The following is a 25,163-nucleotide window of genomic DNA, read 5'->3' on the forward strand; positions in this document are numbered from 1 at the left end:
CTAATATATTCCTCCCTCCTTCATCCTTCATTGGGAAGCAGCAGAAAGCTTGAAGGTCTCCGTGAAACGCAATGGACATGTGGTGTTCCCTTTGTGTCAGATAAGCACCACAGAGGGGTTATGGTGGATTGTCACCAGCAGTGTGGTACAGTGTGGGGAATGTAAATCCTCCACTTTCAACATTTTCCCAAGAGAAGACTCTCCCCTGGCTTTGGAAGGCATTTCTCAAGGGCTACATAAAATCCAGGGGCCATTGGATGCTGTATTTTACGCTGCTTTGGCTCTAGGGCACTACTCCCCTGTTTTGGCCTTGAACAAATGCTCACTTTGTCATTAGTCCAGAGGACAAAATCCCACCGAGGTTCTGAGGTGCCTGTTAGCTCCAGAGGCTCCTAAATCCATCCTACAGGAATCTGTAACCTTCCAAAAATGCCTTCTCAGATCTCACTTGTTCACAGTGGGATCCAGGTTCCCTGAAAGGTTCACCAAGGATTTCTGAAAGCTGGCTAGATCTGTGAGTGCAGAAGGGAAATGCACAAGTACCTCCCACGCAAAGTGAATCTGCAACAACCATTTTCCCCGAAGAACAATGGAGTGGGCAAGACGCTCACAGAGCTTGACAACAGCTCCAGCTCCATCCGCTGGAGAAGCACTTGGAAGGCAAGTTACATTTCAGTCGTGCTCAGTACATCCCTGGACAATTCCAGTGGCCCTTGTTTCAGTTTCTACAGTGCTGCCACGAGCAAACAGCTACCTCCCTTTGGGAATCCACAGTCCCTAACTCCTGTGGGAAAGCCACCCTCAGCAGGTCACAGGCCACCTCTGCTGCGACATTATGCAGACCTGCATTTTAAGATAAGTGAGTTTCTTAAGATCCAAACAGTTTAATAATTTTATACTTCTGAAGATGGTTAAGCTGTTTGTAATACTGCATGTCCTAACGGTAAGAGTGCCCCTGTGCTGGAGGGCAGTACAATGAGATAATTGACCGTGGCACCATTATGTAACTGTGCCTTCAGCTCTGGGTGTATAAATCACATCACAGACAATTATCTCACTAAAGGGCCCCCAACAGCAGGCTCTATTGCTTAATTAGGCTCTTGAGGTGAAGCCAACCTCATGTCTGTGCAGTTGCCAGATGTCTTGATGGGAGTGGATGGGATGGGGCGGGGTAGGTTGGATCTGCTTTGCAGGCTGAAGTCAAGAATAAGAAAGTCATTGTGTTCGCTACAGGAATAGCGAACATGGCTTGAAGGGCCTGGCACCCTCTCATCCGCCCCCTCCAGAGGCAGGAGAAGCAGTGTTCAGGCATAGCAGGCACATTCTTTCAGGAAAGCTTGCTGTTATTATAGGGAGGGGGAGAGAAATGTGTGTCCCAGAGATGCGGGAACAAATGTGACTTGGGAACACGTCAGTCTCACTTGGAGAACTTTGTTCCTTTCACAGGGAAATGATGTCTGACACCTCATTGCCATGAGGCACAGACTAAGAGTGAATGAGAGCTGGGGAGTGAACAAAGCAAAGAGTCTGAAAGTCCTTTCCCTTTCTCCAAGCCCCAGAGACCAAGAGTGATGGCTAACCCTGACCCCAAGGAGGCTTCACATGTCGGAACCTGGAGATCCAGGCTGGCATGGTTTGTGTACTACAACTTCTGCCCCTACCGGTATGTCAGCACAGTGCTCCCCTGTTATTTATTCCTCTTTTCTTTCCCACTTTTTCACCTTTTCCTCTGCCTCAACAATCTTCCACATCTCCACCTTACCACCACCTGCAGAATTGTGCTCATTTCTGACAGCCACAAACTGGTCCCACCGGTCCCACCCTGGCGGCCCACTTCTCCTTTCTCCTTTGTGCCTCTCCACACCAGCTCTTTAGCTCAAACACAGACCTTTTGGGGACCGGGATGGTCATTTTTCTGGATGCTTCCTTGTGAATGTTTGAACAGCCAGTGAACAAAGGATCAGAGGGATCTCCAGCAACCAGCTGGACTCCTGTTCCAGGAGGAGAGGAACTGTTAAATTGGAAGCCATTAAGAGAATGAAGCAAAGGGGGTCAGCTGGAAGTGCGGCTAGATTTATGCAACCCTTTTTGTTATAACAATAATGGTAATGAGGATGGAGGACTGCACTGCATGAGGACTGCACAGCAAGGGGACCAGCTGAGAATGAAGCAGAAAACAGCTGCAGAGCAACCACGGCGCTAGGGAATGTGGCTAAGTAGGTGTGAGCGTGCATCTGTACCAGCATGTGGGGAGCTCTGGGGCGCTGAGAAGGCAGGTGATTTTTGGTGCTGGGATTATCAAGGCGGTGCCTGTTTCCTGATGGATAATCCATTGTGTGCAGCTTGGTTGGGAAAGAGGAAGTGGCCCAACTCACCTTGGAGCAGGGTGTAGAAGGCTCCCGATGCTGACAAATTGGTTGTTATCGTAACATCATCCTTGCTGGAGGTTTCCACCTGGACATGCACAGAGCTGTCGGTGTCGCTGCGGAAGCTGCTCACTTGGCCAGTAGGGAAGGTCACGTTGGTCAGGCGGCCAAAGCTGTCATACCTGAAAGGGAGGAAGGAGTAAAGTCAACAGCATCAACAGAGAAGTGGGATACAGGAAGCATCCTATAAAGCAGATACCAAGTCTTGAGTTCTTCACCCAGATTTTCCCTAAAGAAAAACGCACTGTCACTCTGTCAGATTGTCTTGACTTTTTTGGCTTCATGAGAAGCAAATCACAGGTTTTAGCTGAAGAAAATCAAGCAAAGAACAGAAAATGACTAAATAAGTATTAGGCTGTATTTTAACAACATTTTTCCTATACTTATCACCTGCATTATGCTTCTTGTTTACAAAAGTAACTTTACTTCCCATCCACTGTGCTGTGACTTACCGAAAAGGACTGGCCTGTGCATCCTGTCTTGCAGAACTCGTTGTTTCTGAAGGCCACCAACTGTTTTGTCTGGTTGTGTCCTGAGCTCTTCAGCAACGTTTTTTTTTTTTATTTTTATTTTTTCTATTTTATTTTAAAAGCTAATGTTAGGGTAGCAGCAAGAACCTGCCAGATTGGCTACATCAAGTAGAGCACAGTCCTTTGTGAGCACGGTGTAGAGCCCTGAGCACAGATGAGACCCTCGTGTCTACCTTTTACTGTTCCCAGGACCATCTGGAAGGGCTGATTTAAAAGTGCAAAAAAGTAGTCCAGTTATCACCCCTACTGTGTCCTTGGCTTTCCCAATGAGGGACTCAACATAAGCACCATCTGGGAAAGTTTCTTTGATGTGGACACCTGTGTACCGGGACCCAGATGAAATAAGCTACAAACATGCAGGTCCCACAGCAGTTAACAAGCCGGGTGGTTATTTTTCAGTAAAAAGGAGAAGCAGACCCGTGTGCCTAGAGACCTCCTGAGTTGACATAGGAAACGCTCTCATTTGTGGCACTGCAAAAAGAGTGCTCTTGGGTCACAAGACTGAGCTACGAGCAGACCACTGGTGAGGGACCTTTGCAGCGAGGCTACTGCGGACTGAAATGGAAAGCAGCAGGAAGGTCTACTGGCTTATGTCTGGAGAGCTGTTGGACCTTCTGATGAGATGGACCTTCAGGGAAGGGATATTTAAATAATTAGGGAGAAACAGCAGAAAAATTCCAGGAAAAGTAATCAGTGGTAAATGTCTGACTTTCAAGTCCTGCCCACATATCATTTAAGAATGATTTATATGATATATAAGAAGATCATATCAAGAAAATGTATCACTTGGGGATGCAAAGTGAATGATGGGTGAGCAGAGAGGACTTGGTAAGCCTTTGATGGAGCACAGTGTTCAGTGAAGGGTGCTATTCCTCAGAATAATAATTCAAATGATGCATTAAGGATAACAAGCTTAGAAAACATGATCTGAGAGGCACACTCCACACCTCCCGCCCCCCCCCCCCCAAAAAAAAAAAAAAAAAAAGAAAAGTTGATTTAGAAGAGGGGAAACAAGGAATTGGGAAGATGCCACCCTGACAACTGTTGTTCTGAAAAGCGTAATTAATTTGTTCGTCACATCTACTGAGGATGTAACAAAAAGTAATCGGCTGGAATGTAAACAAGGAAGATTCAGGCCAGAAGCTGGAGAACGTTTTCCAGGCCCATGGCTGCTCCAAGAAGAGGAACAGATGGAGTGCTGGAAAACCCATTGCCCAACACTTTTAAGAATAGGTGAGAGAAATGTGTTAGAGAGGGTCTGGATACAGTTGATCAGGCCTCAGAGTGAGCAGATGTTTGAGGAACTCTTGATCTTCCTCTTCAGGATTACTCTGAGCTGAGCTCAGAGACAACAGACCCCATCTAACAACAAAAAAATCCAAACCAAAAAAAAAAAGAAGAGAAGAGAAGAGAAGAGAAGAGAAGAGAAGAGAAGAGAAGAGAAGAGAAGAGAAGAGAAGAGAAGAGAAGAGAAGAGAAAAGAAGACAAGACAAGACAAGAGACAAGAGACAAGAGACAAGAGACAAGAGACAAGAGACAAGAAAAAGTGCTCTTGAACTGTAATCCATGAGAGACCCAGGAGCAGCCATTGGACTGGCTCTGCACTACACAGAAAAAGAAAATAATTTCTCTTCTATTCTCTTTTTTTTCAGATTTGTACACAATGCTGGTACTTTGCTTTTGACAATATGCTGGCAGTGACTCAACATGAGGAAAGGCTGGTTGAAAAGGTGATTTTTGCCCAGAGTTTAATATTTATTGTATAGTGACTAAGTGGGTGAGTTCATTGCAAGTCTCTCCAGCCCTTGGGTTTGGAGACACCATCATGTGAGGCTTTTCTTGCCCACGGGGCATAGGGGGAGGTAGGAAGGTAGAAGAAAGCATTTGGCCCTCCTCAGTGTCAGGCTATCAGTCATGGGATTATCCAAGCATGGAACACAGAGCAGCCTCACCCTTTCCCTCCCAGATCTTGGTGATCAGTTGTTCACTTGTGAAACAGAAAAGAAGGAAGAAAAAAAACAAACCAAAGATGAATTCAGGACTGCATTGCAGGAGTTTGGCAGAGACCAATTAAAGCTTTTCCAAGCAGCTAGCAGGACACAGTTTGGATCTGAACTGAATCTCCTTGCAAAAGCCAGAACTAAAGTGCTCTCAGAGCCAAATCCTTTGCTCCCTGTTTGTGGCTGGCCTGTTTGCAGTGAGGCGGTATGCGTTTTGAAAGCGCCTTCTGCACAGTCATCTGCACGTCTCCTCTTAAAACTGAGTCTTAAACTGAAAACATCACAGGTGATATCTTTACCCCCTCTGCTGAGACAGGACACAAAGGACATGATTTAGTCTCACCTTCTAGCAGAGAAAATGTTGTCACTAAAGAGCTGTTGTGTAACACCCAAATCTTTCTACCACAACATCATTAGTCCTATATATAAACCAGTCTGAACCATAAGGGTAGACTCAGATCTCAAATGCACTAGAATTTAAGGAAGTTGGATCTGAATTTGGCAACTCTGTGGTATTAACAACTGTAAGGGGTTTATTTTTATTGCTCTATTTACATTTTTAAAATTGAGTTGCTCCTGAAATTGAGCTTGATTCACCTCCTAAAAACAACAGGACAAATCTAGACGTGCTGCGCTGAAGTCTAAGGGGGGTGAGTTTGGTGTAATACAGGTGTGAGTGTGAAAGGATGGAGGTCTGCAGATTAGGGAAAGGAGAGCAAAAGTCAGGATGGATGGGGACAGAGAGCTTGTTCATGTGATGGACGTGGCTGCTGTTTCATTTAAGTGCTGAGTCAATGTCCTGCGAGTCATATGTTTTATCCTAATTGAATGACACTCCGCACTATGCTGAGAGTCAGCACAGAACCTACACGCCATGCAAGCCCTACTCATGTGCTCCAAAGAAAGCCTCAAAATCCTGTGGATACTTGGTTTAACAGCCCCAAGCGGCAGCAGACATCCAGCTCTTTAAACTCTATTCCTGGACATCAAGCTCAGAGCACCCTCACAGATGGTCCTCCAGCTCCCTGCTGGGCAAATTTGTAATATTTGCAAATATGCAAATGGAGAAAGATGCCAGTAACCTCTGCCTGTGCAAAATGGGTTAAAATAGCAGGAAAAACCCCAAACAAACACAAAAGAGTGCGATGGTACCTAAACCTGTGTGCACACATTTTTCTTTTTAAGACAAAATGACTAAGTACAATACACATAATGGACACGGATACATTTTTACAGCTGTACAAAACTCACACTACAGGGAGAGCTTCACCAAGAGCAAGGGCTTCCATTTGGGACTTTGGATCCTGAGAAGCAAGGCTCCTTTTGGGCCAGAACAGGCTGGAATAGTGTGCTGGAATTGGTTTAAGATGTCTGCACATGTACATTAGACTTTTGGCACCTTCTTAGTCACCCCATTAGCCTCCATCAGAAGTAACCCGGACCATCTGTGCTTTCTGCATTTGCAAGAACTGCTGCAACTCGGCCCAGCAGCAAGGCAGGCACCTTCCAAGCACTCGCTTTGGGGGTGACAGCTCATCTATTTGCAGATGCAAGGAGGTCATGCCTTACAAAGGGAGAAATGCGAGAAGGTAGCACAATTAGACTGTTCCCATTTTTATTCTTATTTTTAATTGGTTGGCAGATGAAGTGTAAAATGCTCCTGTCCAGAGAAAAAACTCTTTTTAGCACCGCAGTGGCATTGCAAAAAGAAGTGTGGGAAGCCAGTGAGCATGGACACCACCACCACCACCACCCCCCACCTTTTCCTCTTGGCAAGCAGTTTTTGCTTCTGTTTTGCTCAGGACCAGAGCACTTTCCGCGTTTCCCTTGATTTAGATCACACAGCACATACCTGCTATCATCTGTCACACTGCAGATCCCAAACAGATAATGTGCTTAACGAGTTAAATGAGTTGGGTCCTTCTACCTCTGCTTTCAGCCCTATAAAGGCACTTATAGGGCACATCCTCAGCTTGGAGAGGAAGGCCAAGCGACTGGCTCTTATGTAGCTGCAGGTGCGCTCTGGTATTTGCAGTAAGATAAATCTCTCCTAGTCACCTCATTTTGCAGCTAAGCCGCCTAGGCCTGTTTCCACAGTGTTGGGATTTAGGTGTGGGCCAGTTTTCATCAGAGCCTAAGACTTCTGTGTTCTCCAAATGCTCTGAAAGCACCAGAATTAAGAAAATACTGAAATGCAGGAGCGCACGCGGTGGCCACTCCGAGCAATGAATTCATCACCTGCTCACGCAGCTGCTGCCTCCCATTCAAACCTGCTGCAAAGGCTCAGCACTCACAATTACAGCGACAATTACCAGGCCAGCAAAGGAAGCTGTTGCCATCCATTCCCAATTGGAAACGTATTTAGCTAAGGTTCAATGCACAGAATTAAAATGGTATTTGGTGCTTATGAGGCCTAATTGTGAGCTTGTAAACATTCAGCGCTTTCATTTATCACATTACCATTGTGTAGAGACCTGGGCCTTGGGAATTAAAGAGAGCATCCTAAGTACTGTCTATTCAGAAATCAATTCCTTGCCTGAGTCTCTGGGTTTCCTCATTTTAGCTTTTTCACATTTCATCAGCCTTTTAAAAATCCAAGTCAAATAGATCGGAAAGAATTCACTATAATAATATTGCATTTAGTGCCAAAGTGTCCTAATGTACTTTGCATACTATATTTTGTGTGCGATTATACAGACATGCACCCGCCGCCTCTGAACAAGCTCGCTTCTTCACAATTTTTCAAACAACATTAAACACAACATTAAAAATAAATCTATAACAGACAAACCAATACTACTCAAATATGTATGAAGGCAAGTCCTCTCCCTAATGACACAAGGCCATGCTGCAGCCACTGTCTGCAGAATTTTCTGACTGCCCAAATGAGAAGAGGAAGATATCTCTCTCTGGCTTTTATGATACTCATAATTCCCTTGGTTCTCAACTAGACTCTGACACCAGGCATTCATTTCAAACCAGGCAAATGGCTCAAAACATGATCTCACAATGTACTGAGAGTAGTGAAGTACTATTTTATCGTGCCACTTAAATGCAGTTTTGCTAGAACTTCAAAGGAATAATGTTGAGAATCTAATTATTTTATCATGAAGAAATTGTGGAGCAAAGAAATCTTGCCAGAAGAGGAGGGAGGGCAAAAGCCAAAGGTGGTTCTCATACACCAGTCTGCTGCAGGAGCAGAAAGAGACCCTCACTTGAACTACTTTGAACCATGGATGCCACCAAATCCCATAAAACTCAGTGTATGACCCGAGATATCATCAGGTGATAAAGGGATGTTATTAATGCTGTAAGCTAGCTTTTCTCTGAATCAGGAGGTGGCTGCACCTCCGAAGGTAATAAGCATTATTTATTTCTGGTTTTGGCTGTGAGAGAAAAAATTTCAAAGCCTTTACACCAACTGCAAGGCACTCTGGGTCTGCATCTCACCTTGGGGCAGATGCTGGCCACGATGCCAAGTTCTGGCACCCCAGTCACCCAGACAAGGGCATTGGTTGGGGCACCAAATAGTGCTGCTGCTGGGGTGGGACCTCTGCTGAGTCTAGGGTGTCACTGGGAAGCCATCCAAGGTCCTCCTGCATGCTCAGTGCAGCTGGCTCCTACCTCCCACCCATTACAGTGTGTGAAGTTTGGCAGAGTGGTTCTCTGTAAAATATCACCCGACGTTACAGGTCACAGCTCCCCTTACTGCCCATCTGAAGACCTGGCTCCATGAGACCCTTTGCCCTGCAGGCAGCTGTGAGCCACTTCTTGGGCAGTCCATGAAAACGTTTCAAATTTCTGGGCTTGGCTGCAGGGATGTGTAAGTATTTCATTCTGTATGGGAGGAGGTAACCTTTGAAACTAATTGGGCACACAAAGGACCTAAGCCAAAGAGCCTCGTCTGGGCTAAATAATGCATAGAAGATTTGACTTTGGCTCAGAGGGAAATTGAATTAATGTACAGTGATACCATCTCAATGAGCTAATCAAGATAATTGCCATATTCTTGATTTGAACAAATACATTAGTAAGATTTTCTGGATTCAGAAGTAGACAAACAGCAACTTCTAAGAAACTTTGTAAAGGTTGGTAGCAATTTTTTCAGGTCAAGTGAAAAAGCAGCAACAACAAAGAAGCAAGTAGTCACACAGCATCCTTTGTCTTTGACTTGAGGAGTTGAACAAGAAGCCGTTCTGCGGGCAGAGCTTCCAGATCAGCTTCCTTTGCTGCTGATTATCACTGTCACAGGTTCAATGGGAAGGCAAGTCTTTAATCCAGTTACTGGACAAGCTGAGCTGCATTGCATTAATTGACAACGAATGTCAAGCCCTCTGCAGAGGCAGAGAAGGTCTATATAATGCTAAAACCCTCAAAGAAGTCCTAGATAGGCCTTTGGGGACAGGCTAATTACTGCAGAGAGCTAAGTTTTACTCTCAAAGGAAAGGGAAACTGCACGTTATATACTGAACCTTTCTCAACACTACACTCAATAAAGTAGGATTGTTACGGCAGCTTTGGTGTAGGATGTGTGAAAGGAAGAGCTGTGAGAGCTGTGCACGTCTGTTGCTGCCTGAAGACAGCACTGGTCTCCTTCCCCTACAGAAATGAAGGGACAATGTGCCAGCCCAGCCTGAACCCTTGGAGGACCCCGATTCCCTGGCATGCCCTGGAAATTGACCTCCAGCACTGCATCAACGTATCCTACCTCCTCCTCTCCTCTCCAGAGCCACATCAACATGCCCGTACGTCACAGCTCTTGGCAGCCTTATGATAAAGGCTGAGAAATGCCCTGGTAAGAGTAACAACTGAAGGAGAACCAGAGATGCTGGATATGTAAACACGTAGTGTTGCCACTCTTGTAACACCATTGCTCTTTCATGTTGGATGTCTGCTTTATGGCCCTCTGCAGACAGTTAAAGGTAAATCTGATGAGGATGTTCTTCGTGGGGCCACTGGTGCAGTGTATAGTTGTGCCAGCTGAATTTATGTTGACTCTTAACTTTTTAAACAGTGATGTCCAGCTTGCCCTGGCCTATAAACAACTATTACATGCTGTGAGGAGCACGCAGCTTTTTCTCAGAGCCAGATTTGATGTCTTTATTTCCTTGGCCCTGAGCAAAACAGAAATATGAGCTTCACCTTCCCCCTCAGCCAGGACAGAAAACTACTCAGAGCACCTTGTGGCTGCTCATGATCACAGGATTTCTCTAAATCACTTGAACTCCTCAATGTAAATTTCCTGATGTTCTGATATAGAAACCAATAACTTGAAGGTATTGAATGTTGATTTGGTTTACACCATCTTCTTTGGCTTCTTGGATATCAAGGAACTTAGATTTAATCCTGCCATTCCTGCACTCCTCCCTGCAGTTTGTGTTTGACTTATGCAAATCTGTCTGGTGAGAATGTATCTTAAGGCATTGAGAGTCATGATCTAAGATACCAAGAAATGGGAAGTATACTGCTTCTCATGGTTGGTTGCTCTACTGGTTAGGTAATCTCAGCCTTAAAAAATCACGCCTTCCTGTCAACTGAAATGCTTTGCTTTCCAGGCCCTTACCCTTCTCAAGCCTTTCGCTGCTAGATTAAGAGTCTCTCTCTATAGGTGATAGCTTTGTGCTGATGTGCTGTGATCTAGACACTTCCCAGCCTTCTTCAAGTTTAAATAGATAGATCAAGCCTTCTTAGTTCTCCAGCACAAAAGCACTTTCTCCCCACAAATGTATTTTTGTTGTGCTTTTCTGCACAACCTTCAATTTTCACTGTCCTTCATAAGCTGCAAACATCAGAACTGACTATTAGTCTCATCAATGCTGTACAGGGATAAAATCAGCTTCCCACTACCCACTACAAGTAGAGTGGGATGAATATATGTATTAATTTCGCTTGTCCATCCAGGCAATGTTAGACAGATTTGCCATGGAATTATGCTGAGGATCACACTGAATGACCTGCTGCTTTGGTCACTACAGCCTCTGAGACTCAATAGTCAGTCCAGTTCTTTTGTGGCCCGTTACTTATGTACCCTGCCATTAGATTGTGTGAAGAATGTATTTTGTTTAAATGAAACCTACTTTATTAAGGAATCTAAGCATCTCAGCTTTATTTACAAATCTTCTCATTTTATCAGTCTGATTTTATTTTGTTTGCCCAGATTATGCATGCAAAACCTGGGTAGAATCAATCCCTGCCCATGCATTCAAAACAACCCTGCTGGATGATTCCCTGCTGCTGACTGCTTTTTGAGAGCTATCACAGAGCATGTTCTTGAACATTTGATATGTACCTTTCACAGCTGAAAAGATGAGCAGACTGATCTGCTTTCCAGGTCCCTAGTGGACAGGTTAGGATAGGATCAGATAGGATAGGACGGGCCAGGACAGGCTAGGATGAAGAGTGACAGTCTGCAGTGAAGAGTGACATTCTCTCTCTTAGACTGAGCATATAAAAAAGCTTTCTAATAATAACAATAAGATAGGTAAATGCATTGTTATCACTAGAAATATCTATGAATAACTGGGATGACTTTGATAGGAACCATCTGACCAAATGGTAGACATCTGCAATGTAAACACCTGTGTCTGAGCTAACCATTCTGGACTACCTCTTGCAGGGAGAAACTTTCAGAATACAGCTTATGTCATCAGATACCTGACATCATATATGACGCATAAGACACATAAGAAACTCACTCTGAAAATGCCTGTTTCTCTCCCTTGCCCATAAAGGGAGGCTGGGGCAACTAATTCAGAGGTAGACTTTTACCCTGCAGTTCTATAAAGTTGCATCAGAACCTGTCAGGAACAGTTAAATAGAGATAACTGATAACAGGTTGGGATGAGGTATCTCTGAAGACACATTCCCAATGCTATTTTCAGTGATGCTATGCTATCATATAGTGCTGACTTGTTCTAGTCAAGATTTCCATAGTCCAACCACTGGAGAATACTGTCTACCATTTAGCTCTAAAAAGCTTTCTTACAAGTCTTCTAAAGTGCATAAAAGGACCAGAATGATGACTTGCACAAATGTTCTATTTTGTTGGATAGCAAGAAATAATGGATCACTGTTATAAATATATCCACGGACTAAGTAGGATTTTAGCTTCTGTCTCATTTTATCTCCTTTATGTTTTCAGTCACACTTTTAAATAAAAGATTATGTTTGAAGTATAAATCTGACCGTTATTAGCTGTAATGTTTAGTTTGCTTCACTGTCCGCAGCTACATCTGTTTTCAAGCACAGGAACTATTGGGTTCCTTGCAAAAAGGAAATACCTCCTTGATTTAGCACAGTGGTTCTGACAATATAGCAGGCTTCCACTCCTATAGAGAAAAACACCCTATCTTTCCTCCCTAAAGCCTCCCTCAAGCAAATTTAATGCAAGAGATGGAAGGGTATTAACTTTGATTCACTGAGGAATATTGCTATAGTAATTGCAAGCAGAACATTGATGGAATGCAAATAACCTTTCAAAAGAGTCTTCAACAAGTTTCCATCAGTTCTTTTTGCGGCAGGAGCAGTAATAGTGAGTATTAAGCAAAGACATTTGCAACTAAGCCTGGAACATTTTAAAGAGAGAACCAAAGCAACTGCGTGTCTAACACACGGATATGTGGGTTTAGCCAGCTTGCCTTCCATCAGTCTCTTTTTCTTTTAGTTTTTTTCTTTGTAATCTGGGGAACTGTCTGTTCTAGCCAAACTGGACTCTTACAATGGGTCTATTATTGTGGTAGCTGAACACTTCCATCTAACCATTCATATCATAAGGGAAATTATGCACTAAAAGGAGCGTTTCAAAATGGCTAGATTTGAAAATAAAAATTAAACTAAGAAAGAGGGAGGGGAAAGGGTTCTCAACAGCAGGATGAATTTGCAGACCATCCTTCTAGATGCCCTTCATTCAGTACTCTTTCTCCTATTTGATATCAGAAATGTGTTGTCTTCGTGTTATTTATAAGCAGGGAATTGTTAATAGTAATACAAAAAAGAAGCACAAACCTTCAAGTCATTGCCAGCTTTGGGTTTTTCAACGCATCCTGTTTTCTCTGTGCTCAAAAATCTCTTTGGGACAGGGATGGTCTTGAACAGTTCTGAGACTATTTTTGAAGCTTAGTGAGGCCAATTACAACAGTAGAAACCAAGCAGTCTATTAATTACAGAATCATTTTCTGAGCAAGCTGTCATTAGTCATTGGCAGTTGTCATTCCACATCAGCCATTTCAAACAAGCTCAAAAAAGACCTTGCACCATAGGAAGGAGGTGAAAAGCTGTGAAAAAGAGAATCTGATGGAACTTTCGCACTTCCAGGGCTTTCAAAGCCAAGAAAAATTCCCTGACATGCAACCTAAATCCCTAGTCCTAACTATATTAAGGAGAACCAGGTGTCCAAACTACTTAGCTGGTTTAGAAAAACTCAGCAGAAGCTCTGACTTGACTTGGTAGAGGAAGCTTACTCAAACTCTAATGCACTTACAGTGTTTAGTGTTTGCGTGAGATCTGATATTCTCTGTTCTGGCCATTTTATTTGGACAATAATTCTGTCCAGGGAATTAAATTCTATCAGCCTTGCATGGTTCAGAGAACAGAGAATGAAGTCAGCAGCATGATAGTTGTAATATACTTACTCATAAAATGTTGTCCAACCATTTTCATTGCTTTTAGTGGCGAGGAGACCAGAGTTGCCATGGTACGTCATCATGGCCACTTCATGCCCCTGTGTTGTAACGCTCTTGAGTGCGCTGTTGGTACCGATTGTCACCCAGTAGACTTGGCCATCAGGCACCACCAGCCAGAGGGGCATCCCTGTGGAATCTCTTCGGATATTGACTAAGTTGCCGTTATTGTCGGTGATCAGGGTTATATCTCCATCTCCGGAATAAGTAAAATTGTAGAGATAATCTCCAGTGGTAAGGCTCTGAGTATAAAGATGCTTGCCACTGGTGTCAAACAAGTAGAGCTCCTGGTCTATGGGTGAGGATAACTCATATAGATTTTGTGTGTTGAGGAACGGTTTGTTTTTCCGAATAAAGCGGATTCGGATATTTCCAAGATCAGCTACATACAGCTCCCCATCTGCACACACCGCAAGGGAGGATGGCGCATTGAGTTTGGCATCCTTGGCATAGCCGTCATCCCCCGAGAAGCAGTCACAGTTAGCATCGTTCTTGCAGTCACAGCTGCTTGGTGCACCGGCAACAAGAGAAATCTCTCCATTGGTGGTGACCTGCCTGATGCGGTTGATCTTCTTCTCATCGGTCTCAGCAATATACAGGACCCCGTTATGCGAGACGGCCAGTGCGGTAGCAGACTCCAGTGTAGCGTGGATTGCCACCTTGCTAAGGAGAAAGTGATCCATGCCTGGCACCTGGCAGTGCATGGGTCTCCCGGCCACAATTCGCACTTGGTGGTTCTCAGAGATCTGTAACACAACATTATTGTCGAGGACGTAGAGAGAATTATCCATCGGATTGACTGCCAGATCCGTGGGCCATTCCAGACGAACCTTAATGGTAAAACAACACAAGGAAATTATTACAGTGAGGCCTTTTTCACTGTGTGATTGCTACAGATCAGTCACAATGAAGATGTTTCCACATGGATTAAAAGGAGAAAACGTAAAAGAAAAACAATTAATTATTACCACTCAATATGGTGGCCATAGAGGACAAAGCCCTTGTGTGAGTGAGGGGGCTTAGCACCTGGTTACATGAAGCAGACACGTGGATACCCAGACTCTGCATTGCACCAGCGGTGGGAGCAGGGTGATGGAGAAAGGCAGACCCTCCTCAGCTCTTGATCTGCACCGTGGCTTCCCTCTGCTTTTCTACCTTGGTGTGAGGGGTCAGCGGCTGTGGGAAGGGGCATCAGTGCCCAGGAATGCAGAAGTAAACAAGAAAATCCAAAGATCCCCAAAGGGGGATTTCCCCTCCCCAAACAATCTTATGCTTGTTGACTGATGGACCCACACCTGAAAGCAGAGACCCGGGACTGGGAATTTTGTTGTGTGAAGTGCTGTGAAATCAGTCAAACAAAAAAATGATCCTTTTGCTAAAGGATTTTCCAGACAAGTGGCCGAGCTCCTCTGGGTAAATGACAAGGAGGGATAGACACAAAACTGGCAACTGTGTCAGCATGTGTGTATGTCTAAGTTATAACTATTGATTTTCTGCTTGATGCTGCAAAAATGCAAAATAGCAATTCCCAAGAAATTCAGGCAATTTCAATCTCTGGTATAAAATACCTGTGTCTTCACAGTGGTTTTCACATATTTTTTTTCTCTCATAATGGAAGAATGGGTTCAATTAACAGTGACACATCATAGTTCAACATTGATAAACCATATACACAAACAAACTGAGAAAGTGACTGGTAACACCACAAGTGAGTGAGCACTAGGGTTTTTTTATTTCTAGCTCTGCTTCTGTAATACACTGTCTTTTCAGGTGAGTCTACTCTTCTAGTTGCCAAATCTAAGACATGTGTAACAGAATTAAGGGTATTTTTTTTATATATTTTTAAAATTATTTTTTAAAAATATTTTTTTAAAAAATTAAAATACAGAACAGTAAGATTGTAAAATTGTCATTAATTTGTTTTACTTCAGGTTTATATACATTAAAAAAAAATCAGTGTTGTGCTGATGGGAAACAAACAATGCTTAAATGTTTTCCTAATGGTGCATCTTCCACATAGTAGAGGTGTGAAGGGTGACTGGAAATGAACAGCTGTGAAGAATGCTCTTGGTCGCCTGCAGCCAGGCTTTTAAATAGATTTTCAGCTAGTTAGCAAGAATAGCTATTCTGGTTGTATAATTCCCTTTCAGTCAGCCAAGCAACTCTTAAGTTAGAGCAGATGGACTTGATATCTCACAGTTAACTGAGAAGCTGGTCACTTTCTGCCATTCTCCCTGCACCCATGTGTTTTCTCCTCTGTAGCCAACAGCATGATGTGCTGTGATGGAGAGGTCTGGGATCTGGGCACACTCAAGGCTCTGCAGTTCCAGGATCTCCCTGTTTCTTTGTTTCACATCTTTCTCTCTCACCATCCATCTCAGTTGCTGCTTATTTACCTGAGGTGAACAAGTTTGGGTTTTTTTGTTTGGGTTTTTTTTTTTGGCATCTAAAAGGTGGCAACCTTATGGGAAGGAGAAGGAGCAAAGGAGAAGATGCCAGCAGGTTGAAGTCCAGCAAACCATCTCTCATTGTGATTTTACTTAAAACCAAGAACAAGAAGAAACCAGGTAAGATTTAGAGGAAGACAGGAGATTCCTATTTTTAAAGCCCGTTGTTGAACATCTCTGCCACAGCCATGCTTTACTTGTGATGCTTCTATTCATGTTAGATCCCTTTTCAACTTTTGCATTATTTTTTTTTTTAAAGCATCAGATGCAAGGTATTTAATTCATTGTGCCTTCTAATGGCTGGGCCTGTGAAGCTTATTTTCAGGGCTAAGCACTACACTGAGATCTGTCTACTCTGGTTCTCTGTTTGCAAAATCTTCCTTTTCTCAGCTCCTGGCCTATTTTAACCCTTACTGTAGTGAAAAATTATAGCCTGTGGTTTTCTCTTTAATAATGCATACCTCCATCCCTTTCAGTGGTCTTTAAGCTCCACAGCCTTGAGTTAGCATCAAGAGCAGAGTTTATTCTGAACTGACAAGGGAATTTTCAATTTCTTAAAAACCATTCCTTGTCAACTTTGGCAGCTAAATATTTCATGTCCTCATGTCCCAGGGAGCCTCGGGGACCTGACAGAAAAGACCCTTCCAGCCACTGTAAAAAATGAAAAACTACTTCCCAAGCTTTGGTTTATTTTTTTTTTTGGTTGGATGGTTGGGGTTTTTGGTGTTGGGTTTTTTTTCCTTTTTTTTTTTTTTTTCCTTTTTTTCCTGCTTTGGGTTGTTGTCATTATTTTTTAATTAAACTGGTCTTCAGTGAGCTTGTCCAGAATAGGAGTGGTCAATTTGCCCATCACAGTACAAGCTGATCTAAAAATGGCTCCTGTCATTTTATAAAGGGAAAGGAAGAGTCTTCAGCTGATACATTTTAGCTCATCTCTGAAGTGTTTAAAGATGACACTGGTATACAGATAAGCCACATAACCTGACAGAAAATAATTCTTAGAACTGGAATCTACAGTGCTCTTGTGGTAACTGCCCCTGAAATTCAGATAAAGAAAAAACTATGCCTGTAAGATGAGAAGCATGCTACAAGATGGCCCTTACCCAACAAAATTTGCTTCTATAGAAGGCACGAGAGCTTTTAAACTCATAATTTCAGCTTGTTCATAAATTGTGGACAGTGGGAACCAGCTGCAAAGTAGCAAGAATAATCTTTTCAAATTAGAGGGAAAACCAAGAGGAACGGATTCCATATGGGAGCAAGGAAATTATCTAGGTAGTTACAAAACAGAAACCCCATTGACACCTATTGTGGCTGAATAACAGTACTTAGCCCTCCAGCTATGATCTATATTTTCATAGGAGAGGGGAACATTCCTGTAGCCAGGCAAACAAGAAGTGGCACAAAGGTTTCAAAGGACACTATCTTTAACCTGGCGTAATTTGACAGGTTGGCCAGTGCCCCACAAAACTGAGTGCTGGGCTGTAATGGGTTTCTCTTCTGTGCCATCCAGAAGTAAAGCAATCATCAAACTGAGATTTCTTTTCCTCTCTCTCTTTCTTTGCTTTTTTTCCTTCTCTCCACCTTTAAGCAACAGGAAGCAGCAGGACTTAAAAGCCCAGCATGATGGTGGCTACAACGAGTTTGCAATCTGATGCAATTCAAGATTCTTGTTTTCCTGCTGTTGCTAATTTTGGCACCACAGCCTCCAATCAGTATTTCCTAGATGTTAATTTGCTTTAGGTCTAAAATTGTGCTGGGCCAAATTAGGATGGGGGGAAGCAAAGAAAAAAACCCATGGTGTAGCTAAGTTGTTACAACAGAGCACGGCACAAAGACCTGCTAAAATGAGTGCTGCTGCCCGGTCTCTTTAGATTAAAGCAACTAGTTTCTTGAGAAATGAGAGTAGTGAAACCTGCCTTCCCAGGAATCTGTGTCTCCCAATTGATCAGGAGCTCTGAAAGAAGTCTCTTTTGTGGGTGGGACATCTTTAAAATCTCTCTTTGCAGAGTTCTCTGAGTTAGGTCAGTTAGGTCTTTCCTTCAGTTTTTACAGGAACTTTCTTTTTGACCCAGTCATTTTCACACCACAAAATATGTAGAGATGTAATTTTCCTTGAGCCTCTACCACTTTGTTAGACCTGGGGAGGCACACAGACATGCAGATAGGGTGAAGGCATAGGATTCTGTTTGTAGAAACCCAACCGAAACACTGTCTTACCTGAGAAATGTCCATGACAGAGTCACAGCTGAGAGGCCGAGCAGACGTCAAGTCATTGGAACCCAACACAGTTGAGATGATTCCATTCTGATCAATCCGCCTGATCATAGTGCCATCCACAAAGTAAATCAGCCCAAACTTGTCCACGGTGATGCCTGGGGAGGGAAAAAGCAAGACAGTCAGAAAGTAATGTCAACCTGACAATTACGAGATGAACTGAAGACAGTGTCTGGTTTGACACTCGTGAAACAGTAAGACTGCTGGTTTGGTTGGGAGGAATATATGTTATGGCATTCAAAAGGGATGAGATGAGAGCTGGGCACGCGGGAATCCTGGTTGTCAGGAGCTTTGAATTGGCACCACTCCACAGAAGGCACTTCCAGCTGGCACAGGATACAATTTAGAAATCCCTGCTCACTTCTGGGAAAGGGCATGGCGTTTGAATGACCTGCTGAAAGGAAAATGTTTTCTAGTAACTGCTTGCCCTGCCTGTTCAGAGACATGGCGTAATTGCTCGTGGTATGAATACTGAACCATGAACATGAAAACCTGACACTGGTGAATCTTTCAGAAATGGCAATGAAAAAGGCTGTGAAAGATCCATCAGGTCAATCAGATTCCAGATGGATAAATATGGAAGGTTTTTTCCTAGGATAACCCTAGTATTCTGTAATATTTCCCCTGATTCTGGACTCTGCTAGGTGATTCATGTCATTGTCCAAACCTCCTTTGTAGACATGGTCTGGGCAGTGGATTTGAGGTCGGCCGACCACAGTTAGAGACTGCTGATTCTCATTTCCTCACCTGCAGATATGTGCCAGTTTACTTCCCCCTAAGTATAATTTCTCAAGTATTTGTGATTTTAGCACAAGTTCCTTTAACCTTCTTTATCCCAGGCTAGCTATGCTCTGCATCTGCCATCAGAGGATTTCATAGTGCTTTACACTTACTAATTAGACCTCATATCAGTCTTTGAGCAGGATTATCCTAATTTTACATATCGGGAAAATAACACATAAAGCAATTTTCCCAAGGTCGCAGAGAAGGTCCATGACTAAGGCAGGAATAAGAAGTTAAGGGCCCCATTCACCTCTCTTTTATGTTAGTATAAATTAAAAATAACTCTGCAGATACTAATAGAGTCATCCATCTCATCTACCCTATGGTGGCAGAATGCTGCTCAGCATAATACTTGAGTGTCTTAAAGACACTAAAAGAATGTAAAGGAATAGTAAAAGACTGTAGAAGCTGGTAACACCCTTTTCTATGCAAGTGAAAATTCTCCTTGGAATATATGAAAATTAGGATCTTCCTGTTTGGTTTCTTCCACTAGCAGGGTAGCAATCACTTGGCAAAAGCAGACATCTGCATGCTGCATCCAAGCAAGTATCTGGAGCTTTTCCAATCGGAAGAGGGAAATATCTACTTCTAGGGTGCAATTCATATCACCCTAAAGCAGATATCCATAAGAGATTATATGGATCCCATCAGAAACACCTTTTCCTCCCCATCGACTATAGAGAAAATATCTCCAAAGGAAACATTTACACTGGAGACAGATTAAACTAGTGAGATGAATCCTCACTATAATGTTTTTCTGGCTGTCATCATGGTGAAAGAAATGATGGAAAATCTGTTTCAGATAGAAAGCTTTGAGAATGTTTCTGAGGAGCGATCTGATCTTGTGTTTCTCCAAAATGCTGTTTTACAGCCAGATCCCTTTGTTCGAAACATTTACCCTCAGTCTCTATCCACTGTGAGCTATGCTGTGAAGTACAGACGCAGCAGCAGTTCACAGATCAAAAATTTTAGATTTTCATGTAGCAGAGCCTAATCCTCTCATTGCTTTGGCAATTAAAATCATGGCCTTCATCCAGCACTGTAACTATCGCATGGGCTGGAAGCCATGGAGCCATGGAGGTGGGTGATACGTGGAAAAACATTTCATATTTGGTCATACTGAAATTCACAGAAGATAATCTAGCCTGGAAGTAATGGCAGGAAAACCTCAGGACTGAGTCATTGTTTGAGAGAAAGAACAAACTTCTCCATTGAGCTGAGGTGAAAGAAGGGATTCAGACATGGTTGCAACCTGTTGATTCAAAGTCAATTAGGAGTCAGGGAACTGATGATTCAGATCACTGAGTTGAATGGGAGCTGTGGGGTTTTGCTGGGAGGTAAAACCAGCATTTTCCTTAGTTCCTCACAGCGTCTCCCTCTCCGAAGGGCATTATTTTGATCTGGATTGGATAACTGACCATTAGAACAGTGAAGTTTCAGAATACCCTCTTGGGTAGTGAGGGGAAAAAAATTACTTGCAGCTTTTAAGATGAAGTTCATTAATTTTGGAGGACATTGTATGGCAGGATTGCTGAAGATAATGGATGACAGGACTAAATGACCCCCAAAATTGCTTCTAGTCTTACATCCAATACCAATTCATGCCGGGACACGGCTGATCTTTGGCAGGTCCGTGCAACAAGAACCTTGAAGAGGAGCAGAAGGTACCTGTTGCACATCTGAATGCTACGGCAGAAGCCACAGCACTAGTGGCTATTTATTCTTGCTACACGTTATAAACACATCAGTTGTATCTTAGCACTTTGTCGAAAGCTTGCAGAGGGATCTGGCAGTATAAACATCAATATCTCACTGGCATCCACGACTTTCTGGAAGTTGCCTTCACCTGCCATGAGACCTGTCAGCCTTGTGCCCCAGTTGGTGCCCTGTTCAATGAGTCGTCCAGGATGCTGGCACATGTCACCTGTCACTGGCATCTGCTGTTGAAGGTTACTGCTCCTCTAATTATTTTGCCTGCTGAATGGCAAGTTCTTTAATGTTTGCTGGTATTAGCTTGACAACCAAGAACACAATTGAGCTCTTCAAGCAATGTGGTAGACGTGCTTTTTCAGGAAAGGCATGATAGAAGGTTTAGTTGATCTTAATTGGCTTTTGTCAAACACGAGAGGCTCTTATCCGTTCCTAGGCTCACAACGAGTATTTTTCAGGGTGCCTGTCCATTAGCCTGTGTGACAGGCCAGGAGCCAGTGAAGGGTGGCAGGCTGGATAATGTGATTTTAAATGAGGCAGAATTTTCTCTCTTAGCTAGTTCCATATGTATTGGATTGGATTTATCAGCATCGTATGCTGACAGTTGCTCACGGTGTTCAGTGCTGAGGTTTGATGGCTGGCCTGATTAACCAGTTACAGTAATAGTAACCTGTACGTACTTTGGATCTCAAGCCAGCTCTGATCAGTTGATAGAGCACAACTTTATTTTGCATCCCAGCTTAGACAAAGAGCTTGCATGCCCCAGTAAGTTAAAGTGGTACAGAAAAGTTACCACTTACCACCTTGCTCCAGGGCCATGGCATGCGCGTGTGTTATCACAGAGCACTCCTCTGCTTATCCCTCTTTCACGCAGGCTAAGCAATCTCAATTGCCTTGCATTTCCTAAGACATTCTGCAGGGTAACAGAGTTTTCAGTCTGTCAAAGCCCTAAATTCCCATTTGCACATGCACCTCGCACGGCAACTGCTCCAAACCCTTCCTGACTGATTGTCTTGGAATCGAATCTAATTATGGAGAGGAGCCCTGCTCTCCCACTGACAAGTGTCTTTGGATGGATGACTTCTGTGGAGAGGGAAAGAAGCATCTCGCAGTTTCTTTGCAGCAGATTGTAGAGGTTAGATTGGACCTTTCTGTGTTTCCTTTCTGCTAATGGCACAGTTCCAGCACTGGGAGCCGGCTCCTAAAATGGGCAGAGGAATGGGTAATCCACATGTTATGCATGTAAAGCCAAAGACCTTGGCTTGCTTTGGCAGAAGGCTCCTCTCATGTTTCCATAGGAACATAAGGGAATCAAAAGATTTTCAGCACATAGCTTGAAGTTCAATCTCACAGTTACTGAGAGAAAACATCTGCTGCCAGTACCCAGGTAGAGTTGAAGATCTAAACTTTAAGCTCTGAGATATGAAATACAGATGTTACAAAATCATGTTGGCTCCTCCTGGATAGTCGGCAATCCCATAAGAAACAAGGGCTTATAGCAGCATGTCCACCACACCAGTGAGTTTTGCTGATAGAGCGCTGTGACACAATGACATTTGCTTGAAATGTCAGGACCTTGTAGTGCGAGGAGGTGACAGCACATCATCCTGCAAATGGCTACTGGGGCATGGTGGGTTTCATCTAGAAGATGAACCATTAAATGATTGCATTGGACATGTACCTCTACTTAGGAAAAAAAAGGGGGGGAACAAACCTTTTAAGAAAAAAAAAAAAAAAAAAGGTACTAAAAGAATCCAAATTTGGAGCTATCTTGTCTAGCTGGATGCTGAATGACTGAGTGATAAAATGGCAGATGAAAATCAATGTCAATAAGTACAGAAGAATTCACAGGGGAAGGAGTAAGCCCAACTACCCATATGCAATGACAAGCTGTAAAATAGCTCATGGTAAAAAAGATTTCGGAATTCCTGTGAAAAGTTTTCTGCAAAGATCAGCTGTGTGCTCTGCAGTGGTCAGGGAGGGAGCTAGAAGACAGCAAAGGATTAGGAAAGGCATAGAGAGAACAGAAAACAATGTTCTGTCCTCAAAAAGACCACACTTTTTCAGGCTGTAGCTAACGAAATGGTGAAAATTATGAGCACAGGATGCCTGGAAGGACAAAACTAGGTGTTCAGGGAGGTTTCTAGCCCAGCTGATGGTGGCATCTAAGCACAGGTCCAGGTGCAACCTCTTCAGAAAGTCCCCTAAATGTTGATGACTAGAATCTGGAGTGTTAGCAGGTAAAGACCACTCTGTCATTGCCCCTTTCCCTGTGTGTCTTTTCTGGCCCCAGGCCACAGTAAGAGACAAGATATTTTGTTCAATCAGCCTCTGGTCTTCTCTGAAATAGCCCTTATGTTATCATTTGACAATAGAAATGTTAATGGATTGCAGAGGGTTGAATTTCTCCTTTTAATTCTGTTGAATTAGTGAACACTTAGTGAACAACTGAGATTTTGTTTACACATTCAGCAGGACACAGTGAAGGAAGCAATCTGTCCCCAAATTAATTACTTCATTCTCATTGTTTTTATGGTGCTAAATGAACAAGATGCCCCCTCCCCCAGCACGTCCCTTCTGAAACCTTCTTCCTATTGTGTCAGACTTGTCACTGCAATCTCTCTTAATTGCAAGCTCCTTGGTAATTTCTCTGCCACAACATTTTTCCGAGGAGAACCACTGGTGAGTACTCAGATGAAAACAAATGCTCTGACAAGCTGGAGTTTTAATTTTTCTTTAGATTGCTTGTAGAAGAGGATCATTATTAGCAGATGATAATTAGAAAGTGGTAACACTTTAATTTGCAAGGATATATTGAAATTCATTAGCATCTGAAAGGTTTGCTGTGCTCTGTGGCAAATGAATTGTAAGTACCAGACTGGTTCCTAATAGCGATGATAAATACCCTGACCAAACAACTGCCACCACTGTTCCATCCGTTGATCTACCCGTCCTGTATTTGTACAGCCTACCTTTATCAGAGCAGCCAAAGACAGGGGAAGGATGAAATTCCTGGGGTGGGTTTTATTCCTCCTAAAATATTCCCCAAGCTGATCATCTAAAGGGAGTTCTCTCTCCTTCCATGGAGAGAGACAAGAACCTTTGACCAGAAGGTACTTCAGAGAAATGTATCGACAGAACAAGGGATGATGGCTTTAAACTGAAAGAGGATAGATTTAGATTGGATATAGGGAAGAAATTTTTTTTTGCAATAAGGGTGGTGAGACACAGGCATAGGTTGCCCAGAGAAGCTGTGGATGCCCCATCAATGGAAGTGTTCAAGGTCAGGTTGGACGGGGCTGGGAGCAGCCTGATCCAGTGAAAGATGTCCCTGCCCATGGCAGGGAGGTTGGACTAGATGATCTTTGAAGGTCTCTTCCAACCCAAAGCATCCCATGGTTCTATGATTCTATGAAATTATCCACTCTGAACTCATGGGAGTTGAGGTGGGAACTGTGAGAGGTGATCAGAACTGTGGGGAAAAGGCTGCTGCTGAGAAAGTGGAGAACTATTCTGAATGGTGTTAGCTCATCCTTCAGGCTAGTGACTCCAGGAGGAGATGGGCACTCCCAGAAAGTGGTTCATCCCACCTTGGACATGTGTGCTGACATAGAACAAATCGTCTTCAGGGTACCACTTTATTTCTACTGAGAGCCAAAAATATCTACTTAGACCAGACGCTTGACTGGTCCAAGAGGCTAAATGTAGATGCAAAAGTATACGTTGACACTTCATAACCAATTCTCCAGTCTTTATGAATTGCTGATTTTCATCTGGCAGGAGTATATTCCCTCAGTATTTTCCAGCAAGCTGCAAATATCAGCTAATTAAAACATCACAAAAATGGAGGGAAGACCTTGTTTCCTTACAGTTCCTTACTTCGAACTAGTGCAAAGGTGTACTTAAAATACACAAGTCCTAATTTGCATGAAGTAATTATCTTCAGTCAAAAAATAGCTTTAGCCTTACAGAGTAGAGTTCCCAAAGTGTGGCGATTCTTGAAGAACCGAACTTTCCAGGTCCTTCCCTGGCCAGCTGATATCTCTATGGCTACAGAGTAATTTTCTAATTTCCTCTGACCATTCACTTAGGGGTGTTTATTCCCCTGCCAAGTCAGGGAAGCAGAGGGTAACCTGAGGACTACTGGGTGCTTGTACAGTAAATCCTTTTTATTTTGAACTATTCTGAAATACAATTGCACGGAAGACAAGCATTTGCTGGATTTTTCTGCTGGGATGAACTGCCGTGAAGGTACAGACAATGCTGACATTACATTGTCAGTGTGAGTTTTCACTGTTAATCATTTATTGA

The 25,163-nt window shown here is 43.2% G+C and overlaps 1 protein-coding gene across 6 annotated transcripts in view; it reads right to left on the reverse strand.

Moving 5' to 3' along the window:
- Positions 1 to 25,163, reverse strand: part of TENM4 (teneurin transmembrane protein 4) — a 358,119-nt gene that overhangs the window by 35,170 nt on the left and 297,786 nt on the right. For all 6 annotated transcript variants that reach the window (XM_037377895.1, XM_037377897.1, XM_037377893.1 and 3 more), the window contains 3 exons: positions 18,303 to 18,457; positions 13,588 to 14,465; positions 2,376 to 2,548 (listed from right to left, as the gene is read on the reverse strand). In XM_037377895.1, the coding sequence (XP_037233792.1) occupies positions 2,376 to 2,548; positions 13,588 to 14,465; positions 18,303 to 18,457 (1,206 nt within the window). The remainder of the gene's footprint in view (positions 1 to 2,375; positions 2,549 to 13,587; positions 14,466 to 18,302; positions 18,458 to 25,163) is intronic.

This window comes from Falco rusticolus, chromosome 2 (assembly GCF_015220075.1).
Source record: "Falco rusticolus isolate bFalRus1 chromosome 2, bFalRus1.pri, whole genome shotgun sequence".
NCBI lineage: Eukaryota > Metazoa > Chordata > Aves > Falconiformes > Falconidae > Falco > Falco rusticolus.